The sequence below is a fragment of the Anarrhichthys ocellatus genome, unplaced genomic scaffold (assembly GCF_004355925.1).
Source record: "Anarrhichthys ocellatus isolate YVR2014 unplaced genomic scaffold, GSC_Weel_1.0 scaffold40, whole genome shotgun sequence".
NCBI classification, from domain to species: Eukaryota; Metazoa; Chordata; class Actinopteri; order Perciformes; family Anarhichadidae; genus Anarrhichthys; species Anarrhichthys ocellatus.
In genome coordinates this window covers 1,674,735-1,689,559 of record NW_022280070.1, presented here as the reverse complement: position 1 = coordinate 1,689,559, position 14,825 = coordinate 1,674,735, and the positions used below count along the sequence as shown (strand labels likewise).

Here is a 14,825-nt window from a genome sequence, read left to right as displayed (position 1 = left end):
ACTTCCTTCTGAAGGCAAGCCACTTCCCAGAGCACCATGACCTGTAAAAACATCTCCCCTAACTCACCTTTATGATACATATACAATTGTACAATGTCACCTAGCTACATAGTGAGAGCCTCGTTTCTTTTAATAAAGCTGAACATTCCCACCTCCACACCTTGAAAAAAACGCACCACCCCGATCCCTCATTTTCTGACAGTCACAGTGCGTCACAGGACAATGAAGCGGCAAGAAAAAAAAAAAAAAAAAGGGGGTGGGGGATTGGTCAGGGGTCAATGAGATTATTTACACCACTGAGAAATGGTCAAATGTCATGTTTGAAAACATATACAGGTCCTCCACACACAAATACTGTATCTAGAATACTGCATTTCTGTGTGATCGCCAGCAAACTAAATGCTTGGTTTTGTGTTTAAGAACCAACCTTCACCTTAAGTGACCACATGCTGGTAAATTTAGGCGGAGTCGCTGGTCAAAACATCCAGAAATAGTTGACAATTTTTGGGATTCACCTGACAAAAAACAAACAAACATGCTTGCATTAGTGCTCTGCCCTGACAAACTGGTGACAGGCCAAATTAGAAAGACCATAAGATAATGAAGTAGAAGTGTGTATTTTAAATGCCATTCTCCAACATGAACCCTTTTCTTAGAAGCTCCAGAACATTTAACAGCTTTAGAGAGATCCACTGATCAGAAACATTTCTCAGTCAAGCTGCAGGTCGTTTAATCCCACAACTGATCAAATACTGCGACTGCACAAGTCTGGACAAACACTTCTTCTGCCTTGGTTCATAAAACTGAGTTGCTGGTTTATTTATTTAATACACTGACTTTTCTTTTTATTAACAATAAGCATCTTACAGTAACAAGAAAGGCAAAAGGAAGAACATCATGAGACATTTACCACAGCCACGGATTCAACAACTTCTCTCACATTAAATGGAAAATAAAGACGGGAATGTTCACTCACAAGAACAGTGGAATGAATCATAAAAAAGAAAAAAGGTTCACAATATAGAATTGTGCTTGGCCTTCTCTTCTATGAATGTGTTTTCTTGGTGATTTTTGTAGCAAAAGGGTGGAAGGACTTGACCTGTTCCCATCTCCTTTCTCCAAAATACAGATTAACCGTGATCACCAGAACTGTGTGATTCTCTCAGGACTGAAGGCGTTCAGGCCGCAAGAAACGGGAATAAAAAGGTGCACAAACTGTACATCCACACCAACTGAGGCGATGTATTCAGCGTGGCAGCAAGAGATGGACTGATAATGTCCCCTTACTTCTCCCTGATCCCCTCCTGGATCGCCCGAGAAAGGCCACGGCAGAAGGTGCTCTTCAGTTAGGCTACGATTCCAGTTTCACGACGACGCAGCGCTGAACACGAACTACGAACTACTCCAGCACGCGGCAGGCGAGATGTGTGCGTCGATCTATAAATATATTAAAAAAACCTCTCTGTTAAGACTGATAACTGGCTGATTGGTGCGACAGCAACGCGGTTAGAGGTTAAAGGAATGTACACAAGTCAATAATATTCAAGCTTAGTTCTAGATAGACTGAGATTCTACACTGTGTGTCCAGTCTGGCCAAGATCACGCTGCAAAATGAGAGAAAGGAAAACAAACAAAAAAAAAAAACTAAATGCCACACCCACCCACGCTTCAAACTAATTTTCTCCACAGAACGATGTCTGCAGCTGTGGCGACTGACCCCCGTGTGTGTGTGTGTGTGTGTTCTTCCTGTATTTTTGCCTGATGATGAGCGAGGATTGTTAAGCGCTGTAGCTACGATGGAGCTGTGGACACGGCGTGACCCCCGACATACTGCGATGAACTGTGAGTTTATCTTTTAAGACTTTTTTATTTTTTTTCCCCCACTCGTGACAGCGCTTTGAAAGTGGAGCCAGGTTCGGGAAAAGATAAAGGAGGATGACGAACATCCAAACGGAGACGGACATCGGCACAGACGGACATCGGCACAGACAGACGGGCGAAGAGGCAGGCAGGCAGACAGAGAAGGACAGACAGACGGATAGGTAAAGGGTGTCTGTGGTGGAGCAGTGGGAGTAGAACAGGGATGCAGACGGGGGTGGGGGGGGACTCAGGGTCTCACGGGACAGATTAAGGAACAAGAGTAAAAAAATCAAGAGAAAGCGGCATTAAGATGAGATGGCACTGGGCTTTTTCCTTTCCTTCTTTCCCTCCCTTTCTCTACCTCCTCATTCTTCTCTCCCCCTCTTTTTTCTTTCCCTCTCGCTCAGATGGCCTCCACGTAGTTGGAAGGCAGCATGCCCTGCTGGCCGGTGCGCTCCACGCGGCCGTACATCCAGCCCTCGTCGATCTGCTGCACGTCTATGATCACGTCTCCGTCCACGAAGGACACCTCGTCCTCATCGGCGGCAGAGTAGTCGTACACTGCCCGGTACCGCTTCTGTGGACAACAACATGGAGTTTAGTTCAGCTCTTGAGGACAGCTGCAGCGGTTATGGTCTGCTAGGAAACAAAACTGTGATACTTCATGTATTGGTGGAGGACCTACCCCTGCACTGGGAGGCGGGCCGGCGGCGGGGGCCTGCACTGGTACAGAAGGGGGCTCAAAGTTGTAGTTCTGAGAGGCTGCAGGCGGCTGATGAGCTGCTGGTAAAACTGACAGAAAAGTGGAGGGAAGATGAATGAGCTGGACTTTCATTTTAAATGCTTCTCTTCCCTCAGAGACACTTACTGGGAGCTGTAATGGGACTCATTGTTTTGGGAGAGTAGGATTAAGATTTCAGTCCATATAAAATAAATGCATCTTGATGTCAGGTCCGTTAACGTCCGTCTGTACGTCTGCGTTGACTTTTCGAGTGAGGAATTTAAAAACATGGCAAGACAAGACGTGCATCTAACGGCTCTTGATCTCTTGGTTACACAAGAACAAAGCCGTTTTGTGGTAAAGTGTAAATCGGGCATGTGAAATACAAACAAATACATACTTAGCTGTAACTTTTCCACTGACCTCCTGATGCTTCCAAGTCATTTTACTGACATAATATTGTTCGCATTCATGACTTGAAAGTTGCAAATTTGGAGCTCCGGCAAACAATCTATCGGCTTGAGTCATGTGCATGGATTTAACCATTTCAATGTTTCTACATTAGTAGAAATACTTTCATGATTTCTGCAACTATTTATAGCTGAACGGATTGAACACAGAGGAGGAGGAGAGCGGTGAACAAGTTACAACCAAGATCCCCGAGTGGTGACACCCAGCCGGGTGAGCTCACACAGCTGGCAGGCAGGGACGGAGCCGAGCACAGACAAGAGGCTTAAAGAAAAACTGTACCGAGTGATCAGTACAATTGTATGAACTTATAAGATACGTAAAAGTAAACGTGTGTCAGAAGGAATACCTTTGCCAGGGTGGCTCGGCGGGTGATGCGAGACCTCTCCTGCTCCTCCCATAGTCATCTTCTTGTCAAATTCCTCATGGTACTTTATCTGCAGGAGACAAACAGTGTAAGGTCACATTAACAGATAACAAGTGCATGCATCAAATCTACAGGTGCGATCATCTTTCCAGGAAGACGTCCCAGGATGTAATTCATTTTCTGTCCACCAGAGGTCCCCTGCTTGCTCTCCACCCCCCCTGTGTGTTTGTGGCAATAGGTGGGGCGCCCTGTGTGCGAGCAGAGCCTCTGGAAGCAAGCTTGACCCGGAGAGGAAATGACATCTCGCTGACCGGAAGTAGTGCGAGCTCACAGTTGCATAACAACCATCACTGACACGTCAGGAAGAGCAAGTGAGGTGAGAAAAAGTGAACCGACTCGAACAGGGGTATTCAATTAATATTCAGCGAGGTCCAGTTAGAGAGAATTTGCTCACGGAAAGGTCCGGAACATCACAGTAGTGTCTTAACCTGCGCTATGATTTAGTGCCATGTATAATGAAGTAGCCAACAGTTGTATTAACGTCTGTATGACGTCAACTACTGACTGAAAAATTAAGTAAATAAAGATATTATTCAATTGAATAATATCTAAACAATATTTATTGACAGATTTCAAATTGAACTGGATGAATTATAAATAATACATAAACTAATAATAAATAAATGTTCTCTAATTCAGGTAAAATAAGGGCTGGATTTAATCAAATAAAATACATATCAGTAAGTTTTTGTAAAATGTGACTCTTAAAATAAAGTACTTAATGTTAGAAAAATTAATTGAACTGAACTGTCCTGCAGCTTTAAGTTCATTTAATTCAGGTGTGAAGTGATGTTAGTCAAAAAAGCCACGATATTATATTCTCATCTTCTAAAAAGAGAAATTTGTGTGAAGGGACTTAATCTGTAGTTATTAAACCACTTGTTTCAGCTCTAGTCCTCTCTGTTTACATCATTGTTGTGCAGTGAATTACTGTGTTAGGATTCTGATCATATTGGGCTCTTTAGTTTATTTTTGGTGCCTTCATTTCGGATTTGAGTGGGTACGTTTGCTCAAAAGATTTGTGCTTTGTCTCGTAGTAGCGCTTCACATCGACTCCTTTAATAATCGCCACAGCCTCTGAACATGAGACCTACTGGTTTTGGGAATAATAAACATACAAGAGTCCATTCTTGGGTAAAGACTCTGGTTAGGGTTAGTTGATGATAAACAACCTCTCCGGCCAGCGTGACAAAGGCCACATTCAGCGCTACACCATGAAGCAGAGTCACTACGATGAAACTGAAACCGAGTGAGTGCTCTATGACTGCAGCATATAAGCCGTCCCCCTTATTACCAGGCGGATAACAGACTGACTCACAGTGTCTCAGTCGAGATTTACAAGCCCCCGATTCTGTCCTCGCTCAAAGAGCCCACTGTGCAGCCGGCGTTAGCAAGAAGTGTGTTCACAGACGGGATGGGATGACGGCGTGTTTGTGCAGAGGACAGTGAAGCGGGCGACTGAGAGAACACTGTGACTGTTCTCAAGTGCAATATGCTAAGTAAGAGTGTGTGTGAGGGAGATTATTTTGGTTTGTTTTGAAGGAGCAGGTCGAACAGATGGTGTGCGTGTATGTGTATTTACAGGAAGTGTCTCGGCTGCTGCTGAACTAAACCACCGTACTTCTCAATCTTTTGCTGCTTGACAAGAGGAAGGTGACGGGAAATGGAGAAGAGTCATGACAAAGCAAAAAGAGGCAACAGAAATACGAGTTCAAGGCTTGAAAGAGTCGACTGGTTTGCTCCTTAGAGTCCACGGAAGAGAACCAAAAGAGAGAAAGACGTAGCTTTCGTCTCGAGCGGTTCCCTATGATTGGCTCTGAGTGACGCACTAATTGAAAGCAGATGTTTTGTTTATCACTTTTGACTAAAAACACTTTTCTGGATGCGCCCGAATCCCTCCCGCCAAAATGCCCTTCTTATCCCATGAACCCATGTAACACATCTGCATCTCCCCTTGTCTTGATCTTACACATTCAAGATCTTTAACCACATGAAAGCAGTGATTACCCATCACCTCCACGCCAATTATGCAATTAGCAAGAACAGTGCAGCGCTGGTTGCGTGTAATGAAGTCTGCTTTGCATCCGAGTGCATTTGACTTGGGGAAAAAAAAAAAATGTCTTTACAGCTGGCTTGTGCAGTCTGAGGTAACAAGGTAAACACTGCGTGCCTTTCTTCAGCACTGGTCTGTATTTACAGAGAAATGGCAAATCAATAACTGGAGCTGAGGGAGAGAGGGAGGGCAGAGGGGAGAAGAATCACCCATGCGGAGAGTGATTTGAGGAGAATTTCATGAAGTGAAGCTCTCTGTGGACCAAGATGAAAACCCTGGTGGTTTCCACGAGTGACTCTTGATAACAGAGCGAACATAAGAAGTGTTATGCAATCTCTGAAACTACGCACCAGATATGCATGACCCGAGTAAAGTTAGCGTGAAGCTGTGATATCAGCGATTCAAGGAAAGAAAGGACTCATTCTAGTGTCATTCAATAATGGCAAAGAGAGAACAGTGATATATAGAAACTACGGTTCTAAGGCGGGGAAAGCACTAGAAGAGCTCTAAATGATTAGTCTTTGTCAAAACACTGAAATAAAATGTAGGAGCTCCTCTGTTACTATTTGGAGTGCGACATAAAACAGGTGGAGAGGTCAGTTGATTGGTGACGGTGTTGCAGACACTCACATTGCTGATTTGTTCCTGCGACTTCTTAATTCTCTGCATCTCTGGCGTGTCTGCGACCGCGCTGAAACCTTTCCCTTTATTCTTCTCAAAGTCCTCCCGGTAGAGAACCTGCAGGACAAACACAGTTTCATGTTAGGAACAAAATGCGGACTTGAAAACGTGCGCAGCAAACAACACGGGCCACATATTTAAAATGAAAATGCACAGTTTCAGTTCGTTTCTGAGAGTCGACAAGGAAAACCCAACAAATGCCGCGCAAATGATTATTTATAGATGTTCCGACCTAGATTCTTTCAACATATACAGAAAAGAAAAAACGCTTGATGATGCGTCTTGATATTTTCTTTGATATTTGTCCACTTTAATTTGTTATCATTATTTAAAAAAAATCAAGTAAAGCTCTTCACCAATATTATCTATGGTGGATAACTTCCCTAACAACAACATTTTTAGCCCATATTTTAATAAAGTTATGCATGTGCTACTAAAATATACATCATTATATTGAGTAAATTTGTCTCTGTAAAGCAGAAGTTCGATGATAAAAAAAAAAAAAAACACTTAATAGTAACCTTATAATCCACATTTTCACAAGAAGGCTTGGAATTCGGCGGCTTAAATAATCAAAGTTTTCTTTAAACTATGACTGAAGTAAGCATTAGCGGTGTGTGTGTGTGCGTTTGCGCGTTATGAGTGCGAGCAAAGTTAGGTTGGCCCGCACATATTGCATCGTCTTCTGTGGTGACGTTCATTTCCCGTCTGTGGAGCAGAGGAGGCCGTACATACAGGACGTGGTAGTAACCATATATGGTCATAATGAGAGGTAGTATGTGACAAACAGTGTGTGTGTGTTTTTCCAATCTCCCCACCCTAACCCTGACCCTAAGGGCAGAGGAGGAAGCGTCCAGCCCAAGCAGCGTCAGATGAGTATCAGAAGTTACAACGCGTGGAGCTCTCCTTCACTGCTGCTCTGTGGCTGATCACACACCAGCCACACTTACACAAGTCCAGCTACACACCTGACACAGAAACCCAGGTACACGTTCTATTTATACAGCCACACACACACTCCGGCTCTTCTCCGTCTGATCTCCCCGGCATGTGCCAAGACATTTCAACAATGACAAATCACTTGATTCCACCTCCCGACACCAACCCAACCCTGACTCCATGGTGACTGGACACATTGCCTGCACTCCTCTTGCCAACACAGTGCTTTACCAGGAAACTAAGCTCCACCACCACCACCACCACCACCACAATATGTCTGACACCGCTGAACAGAGTGCTGACCAGTCCTCTCACCTCCCAACACCTTGTGATGACATGGCTATGATTCACAGATAATGTGTGTGTGTGGTTCATATGTGGCATGACGCCCGCTGAGAACATTGGGTGAAAACTATGGCCGATCGTCATTCCACGGGAAATTATGCACAGCTCTCAAGCCCGCGCACAAAGATAAGTCACGAAGAAGATTAATGTGGCCTCGACCCATCATTGTCCTTCGTTCTCGCTCGGCTCCCATCAGTCAACGTATGATCCTCCCCCTATGTTTCCATTTCTCAGTCCATCTCCTTTGTCTTTTTTTTTTAGGTCTATGCAACAGCTTTCCACTCCTCCAATCACGCCTCAGCTTTCTTTCCCCACCCACACCGCCTGCTCTCTGTGCTGCTTTTTCATTCATTCATATTTTACTGCCTCAACAGCAGCAGACAGTCATCCAATAGAGCCGGAGCCCTTCCTCATTATAATCGTTCTCTCTGCTGCCATTTGCATTCCTCTAGCTTTCCTTCCCCTGGGGATTTACTTTTATCTCTTCCTCCTTCACCCTCTCCTCCCTCTCTTGGTGCCTTCCTGTCTTTCCCCTCGCTCATGTGCGCCTCATTGCTCTCCCTCTCCTCGTCCCCAATTTTGTTCTCTCAGATTCTTTATCTCTCGCTCTCCCTCCGTCTCATTTCTCCCCCCCCCCCAAAGTCTTGTAACGAGGTGTGACAAACCTCTACCCTGCTACCATAGCAATAGGGTTCCCGTAGCAACTCAAGCGGCGGTGTTGGATGGCCACGGCCCTCCACAAACACCTTCAACTTCACTAAGATTTCAGACCAGTAACACTGTAGCACACGAGCATCACAGTGCAAGAGGCATCGGAGAATATCTACATGCGTGTGTGTGTGTGTGTGTGTGTGTGTGTGTGAGTGAGTAGCGGCATTTTTAACTATCTAGTGGAATTTAATGAGTGAAGTGGGAAACATTTGATTCAATTTTGAAATACCACTTTATATATATATATTCATATTCTGTAGTTTAACAGGAAGTTCTTTAACAATGACCTTTTCTTTAAGGCAGTCTGGCTGATTTGCATCTCAATCGGCTACTTTATGACTGTTGACTTTAAGCTGCGTCTTCCTCTTGATCATAAATCTTGTTAGCGCACTTCTGTTAAAAGCTTTGGGGGTTTTTTTTTCTGTGTGAAATCATAGCTTCCTGTGTCCACTGTGGTCACACGACTTGCTGTAGAGAAGAGAGAAAGAAAGCTCCTCTTTATTCACGACGACACAAATCCTTCACCATCACACACAAACATTTGTGGAATAATCTCATTCTTAGTGGCTGTGATAAACCGTTAGCTCGATGTCTCTCGTGTGTGTGTGTGTGTGTGTGGGGGGTGTTGAGATGTACAATCCATGTAGACAAACACCATCTGTCCCTCAATCCCTTAGTTATCCCCCCTCCCCACATGACCACACCCCAAAAACCCTTCTCACATACTCACAACCCGGTCTCATCTGGAGTGTTTGACACCAACACCCGGATAAGACGAGGGATGTGCTTCCACTCTCCTCTACTACACAACAAGAAAACAAGCCTCTCCTTCACCTTCTCCCTCCAGATGAATACATAAGTCACTCCAGAATCTTGCAGAGTCTTTTGTGATTAATGAGGCTCAGAACTACTCAATGTGAAGGGGCTTGTGCTAAAACGTTTGTATATAACATCATGTTATAGTCAGTTTATCTGTGACTTGTTGTGCCGGCTTCAACTACAGACAGCGAACATACAACGACATCGTTTAAAGTCTGTTGGTACGTACAGATCTCTCTGATTCTCTATCCGGGCCGTCCTCATTAAGGCAACAACACATGACCCAGTTCACATGGATATTTTAGTCTGATGAGGTTAAATATCTTAGAATATATTTTGGTCTTTGAATTTTTTTTTTTGCCGCTGGAGAAAGAGCCGTAGTAGTGTTTTCTGTGGTGACAGAGCTAAGATTGGAGGATATTTGAAGAAAAATAGGTGCAGACATAATTTGAGAGGCTCTATGATCAGTGCATCCATACTGGGCCCCAGCAGACACGGTATGTTGTAAACAGCACACTATTCATTAGTCTGTATTCCAGTTTGCAACCATCATAAAAAGCATACAAATGACAGTCAGACACATTAACAGCAGTGTGAAACAAGAAGGCTGTAAGAGTAGTGGTTAAACCAGGACTATGGTATGTCTGTATGTCTATTAGGACATAAAAACGTACTATTTCTTCAGACTAACTTGGTTCTTTTAGGCTAAATTTCAGACTTCAAGCTCAGGCAGAATTACAATACTCGACTGGAAGGCCAGACTTCTGCCAGTTTTGTTTAAACTAAAAAAGGTAATTTATAACTAGAGTAATGGACACTTATGCTGCAATGCTTTCTCACGTAACAAGCATTATTTGTTTTCAACTGGCGATAAGGGGAAATGGAAAGTGTTGCAAAACAGATTGAAGCAATATCCTATTTGATATTTCCAAACTGCATAACTTAATAGAATTTAACAGGTGCTGGTATTCTAGTGTATTTCTGTCAGATGTGACAATAAAAAGACTGAATCAGTATTTTAGTGGAAACTGCATGTTCTTGCACAGTGGATTGGGATCCAAAGCCGGAGTAACTGAACCAACATTCTTGTGGCAAGATTGCTGATCTCCGAGGCTGTGCACCATTAAAAACGTAGCAGTCCAGCCAAGTGTTTTTCTTGAACATAGCTTTTCCCTTTCTTTGTCTCTAGAACATCCTCTGTATCAGACTATTGGGCGATCATGGACCTCACAGCCCTCTCTTCCAAGTCTCTTCCTTGACTATTGGGAATTAATTTCATGCTTGACATCTCAGGTCAGTTTTCAAGCTATGAGCACACAGTTATCTCTAACGTACAAACTTGAATAAGACTGATTATTTTATCTGAAAGTTAGCTTTATTTAAGTACTTACACCCAGATCAATTTCTAGGGTTAACTCAAGTCAGGCTTTTCAAATGTGAACAGACTGTGTGTGTTTCAAGGCTGGAGTTTGGCTAGGCCATGAATCCTTTTAACAGCTACTAACAGTGAGAGAGAGCATTACCTGGCTCTGCATCTTGCTCTGCTCCTTGAGGCGGCGGTTCTCTGGAGTGTCAGCCACACAGGTGAAGTGTGACTTGGGATAGTGTCTGAAAAACAAAAACACACAAAACAAGGAAGACCGTCAGCACAGTAAACACGCACACAGGCCGATGCCAGCGTTTTACTCAGGCTCCCACTGTGACGCTCAAGACTCTAATGAGAGAAGAACAGCATAACTCAAGCAGTGTGCAGTCTGCAGCCCCACAGTGGGGGCATTCGTTATTCAAGGTGGTCCTGAGGTTGAGTTAGAAGCCCCTGGAGACAAAAAGCATGTCAGGATCACACACAAAGCTCTGTCAGTGGGAGCCAAGGTAGTCTGAGAGAGAGAGGAAGTGCAGGCAGGGACTGTGTGTATATGTGTGTGTTGCAGAGTTTTGGAGGTGAGCCATAGCAGGTGTGTGTGTGGAAAAAGCTTTCCATGCTTACAAAACACAGACACACGGGCACAGCCCTATGGGGGGATAACAGGAAGAGACTGACTGCAACAGACACAGCAACCGGGTCAAAGAGACGGTGGGCGAGTGTGAATGATGTCACGGGCGGGGAGCCCCCCCCCCCCCCCCCTTTCAGCAGAGCGTGAAGGCGAGTCTGTTTTCTGAATGCATCCTCGGAATGTTCCCGACAGTCACAGACCCATAACCACCCAGCCTCCTGCTCGGGGGGGAAAAATGCTCTGCCTGAAACAAATACAACAAACATAAATATACACAAGTAAGCGGAAACATGCAGGCATGCATGCTGCACGCCAAGCACCCTTCCTAAAGCCATTCATCATTGCATGCTCACGCATCGATTGCTAAACCGCTGTGAACGGTTTGTGCGTGCCGGGCATAAGTCACTGTTTTCATATACACTGGAGGCTTCTGTGCACAAACAACAGACCCGGCCGGTTCAGTGCGATCCTTGAGGCGGCAGAAACACATGGCGTAAATCCAGGGAGAGAGGAAGAGGCCCTCATAGCCAACAGCTCGTATGGACTGCAGTTCCCAGCATGCCTCAGGCTGACCTCAAAACTCTTGCACCACTCTCCCGTGCCTCTGGGTAACCCATTTAGGCAGTATGTTTACCGTTTCCTTGACAACGTGGTAAACAAACTGAATTAGCCTTTTGTCCTGATGTGATTATGGGATGTAAAAAACGTTTACAAAAGGATTGTGGTTGGCGTATTTTACATGAAGTTTTGTTTAAAAAAATAATAATAATAATAATAATAATAATAATAAAAATAATAATAATAATAATATTATTATTATTATTATTATTATTATTATTATTATTATTATAGGGGCCACTTTAAAGAAACCCCCGAAATAATTTCGAAGAGTAGGAAGGGGAACATGACTGTCCTTGGAGAAGTTGGCATTTCAAGCTCTGACACACAACAAACCCGAGCACTTCATCCATTCAAACACATGCAGGTTTGTGCACGCTCACGCTCACACACCTGCGAGCGCTCATTTTCCTGAAAAGGAAGCCATTGGCAACGTTCAGATCTGGTGGTTTTCTACGTGAGCAGCCGAGGCCAGGCGAGCTGCGGACAATCTGATCAAACAACGCAAATGAAGCTGCTCTTTTATCGTTAGAAGATCAGCAATAAAAAAACGGCGACTCTCTACTCTGTCTTTTTAATTTGTTCGTCCCAAAGTGCAAACCATTACATGTTAAATGAAGAGGCTGAAACAAGACTATATGGCTAAAAATCTATTAATTTAGTTGCATCGGATGAATGAAGGGATTTAAATGGATTCAGATTCAAACTATAAACTTAACTAACTGACTGCCATACATTTTATCAGCAGTGCATCTCTTGGGGGGGGGGGGCTGTCCCTTTTATAATGTACATTTTTTTCTTTGGCGCTGGGTGTGTCTGGTTTGTGGTGGAACACACTTCCTTTCACAGAGAGCATCCACTCTGTCTGACAAACCCCTCCTTGCCTGAAGACGATGTGTTGAAGCCACACTTGTCGTAACAGCGCTCCTGTCATCTCCAATGCGTCTTTATAAACTGCCCTTGCACTTAGGGGGCAGTAAATTGCTACACAAATACACAACAGGGTTGAAGATAAAAGCTTAGTGACTCAATGGGATCTAGTTACGTACGTGTGTGTGTGTGTGCAACCACGCTCACATTTTCGGGCATGTTTAAGGCTATAAGTGAGTCACAAGAACACTCATCTGTCAGGTTGTATAACAAGGTAACAAGTCGCAGACGGCAGTGGGTGACACATGCACAAACTCAGTTAGCTCTGTGACGCTAAAAAGGGAGTGATCAAAATGGAGGGCAGGAGGTACTGCTGGGGGGGAGGGGGGGGAGGAAGCCACGCATGTGTAATCACACAAACCCACAAACACACACAAACTGCCTACTGTGCAGGAGGAGAGGCCTGTTTGCATAGTGGAACCAGGAGATGTTGAGGCCGGCTTGACCCTGTGAGACCTGGAAAGGTTGTAATGCATCATTCAGCAGGAACATTTCATCCACGTGTGACAATGTGGACAGACGGCTCATCAAAACACACACACACACAACAGTAGAAGAGCTGTAGGTAGAGACAGAGAGCAACAGGGAGAAGTGTCCCTGGGTATTTATCAACAACATGTCAACAAATTATTTAAGGTATTGTGTTTAATGGAAGGGAACTGGCAGGCATCGGGAATGACAATACAAAATCAAGACATTTGTGACAAGTTTTAATAACGCCACATTTACGTTCTAATGCATTTCAGATTATCAGTCATGAAGGCCGCATCCCAACAATGGCTCCCACAGTCCTGCTGGGAAAATGAGGAGTCTTTATGTCCTCTTATCTGCCCTCCTAAATGTCCCCCCCCCCCCCCCTGTGACTCTCCAGCATCTAATCAGGGATGAGAGTCCCAAGGAAGCGGCGGGTAGGAAGACAGTGAAAACAAACAACGCCTATATCAATTACCGAGGACAAATATAGAGGGGTAACGGTGAAGTAGTTGTCCCGCAGAATAATGACAGAGAACGCAGACGGAATTCCTTTTCCTGAAGCGGGACGGCTCTTCCACTGATGATGTTTACTCGAACAAGGCTCATTCTAAACAAACGGAAAGAGGCATAATAAACAGGCTCTGAAGGGCCTCTGGAGGGAACATCGGAGGCAAGAAAGGGAAACGAAGAAGCCACTTCAGTCTGTGGACGCAAATGTGACAGCAGAACGACATCTGCTTAACACCTTAAAACCAAGAGGGGGCGGGGTCAGTGGGATTTTAGGACAGAAATGTTTTCTGCAAATATTTAAAATGACTATATGTTGTTATATAGCAACATATGACGACATGTTACGTTATCTAAGCTTATAATTGGGTGTTTGCATTTGTTATGGCTCATCGAGTTGACGTCGTTAGGAGACAATTTGACACGTCAGAGTAGAAACAGCACAGGTGTGAATAATTAAAGTAATAAGGGCTCAATTCCATTTAGCTGCTTCAGTTTCAGGGTTTAGTTCATGCTGCCTCACGCTCACGGCTTACTATAGGAAACTTGAGTAAAACAGAGCCCTCGTTAATGTTATAAACAACGTGTGTGTTGCTGCTATGAAAACTCTGTATGACAAAAGGCCGATTGCATATTTTTAAAGCTTACACGAGAGGACGAATGGACACATTAACCTGGGAGCTGGGTGTACTCCAGAAACAGATTAACACCTTTGGTTAACCTAGAAAATATTTGCATGTATGCCAAGTTTTCTTTCAGATCAGATGTAGCAAGGAATCTTTTTAATTTGTGGTTCCTTTTCTCAGGTTAAAACGTGATCACTTACCGAGTTGTGCGATTCCATTTCGTGCATGTATTGGGCCAAAACAGTGAAAACTAAAACAAAAATTAGGGGAAACCACTGGAGTTAAAATCAGTCACACCCTGTCAGTGCTTGTCTCTAGTTAGCTGCAAACACCTGTACTCTCTCTGATGAGGGACATTTTGTGGCTAATAGACGCAGACAGCAGAAACACTTTAGCAGACAAATTGGGATAAATACAGCAAGGCAAAAAATGGCTTTGCAAGAAAATTAATCTAGATTCAAATATATAGACAAGAAATGTTCCCTGAAAATGTCTCTTGAATGGCAACGTTGGCATGACCTCTTGAGTGATTTTACTGGCAATAAAATGGCAGTTTGCAAAAAAAAAAAATGCAAGTAAAGCAACATGTCAGAACATGATCTCTCTCTCTCTCTCTCTCTCTCTCTCTCTCTCTCTCTCTCTCTCTCTCTCT

The 14,825-nt window shown here is 44.0% G+C and overlaps 1 protein-coding gene across 1 annotated transcript in view; it reads right to left on the bottom strand.

The window, feature by feature from the left end:
* Positions 1–508: 508 nt before the first annotated feature.
* Positions 509–14,825, bottom strand: part of lasp1 (LIM and SH3 protein 1) — a 23,223-nt gene continuing 8,906 nt past the window's right edge. Inside the window, exons 3-7 of the mRNA XM_031867780.1 lie at positions 10,548–10,632; positions 6,160–6,267; positions 3,399–3,486; positions 2,546–2,652; positions 509–2,437 (exon numbers count right to left, since the gene is read on the bottom strand). Of these exons, the coding sequence (XP_031723640.1) occupies positions 2,264–2,437; positions 2,546–2,652; positions 3,399–3,486; positions 6,160–6,267; positions 10,548–10,632 (562 nt within the window). The 3' untranslated portion in view covers positions 509–2,263. The remainder of the gene's footprint in view (positions 2,438–2,545; positions 2,653–3,398; positions 3,487–6,159; positions 6,268–10,547; positions 10,633–14,825) is intronic.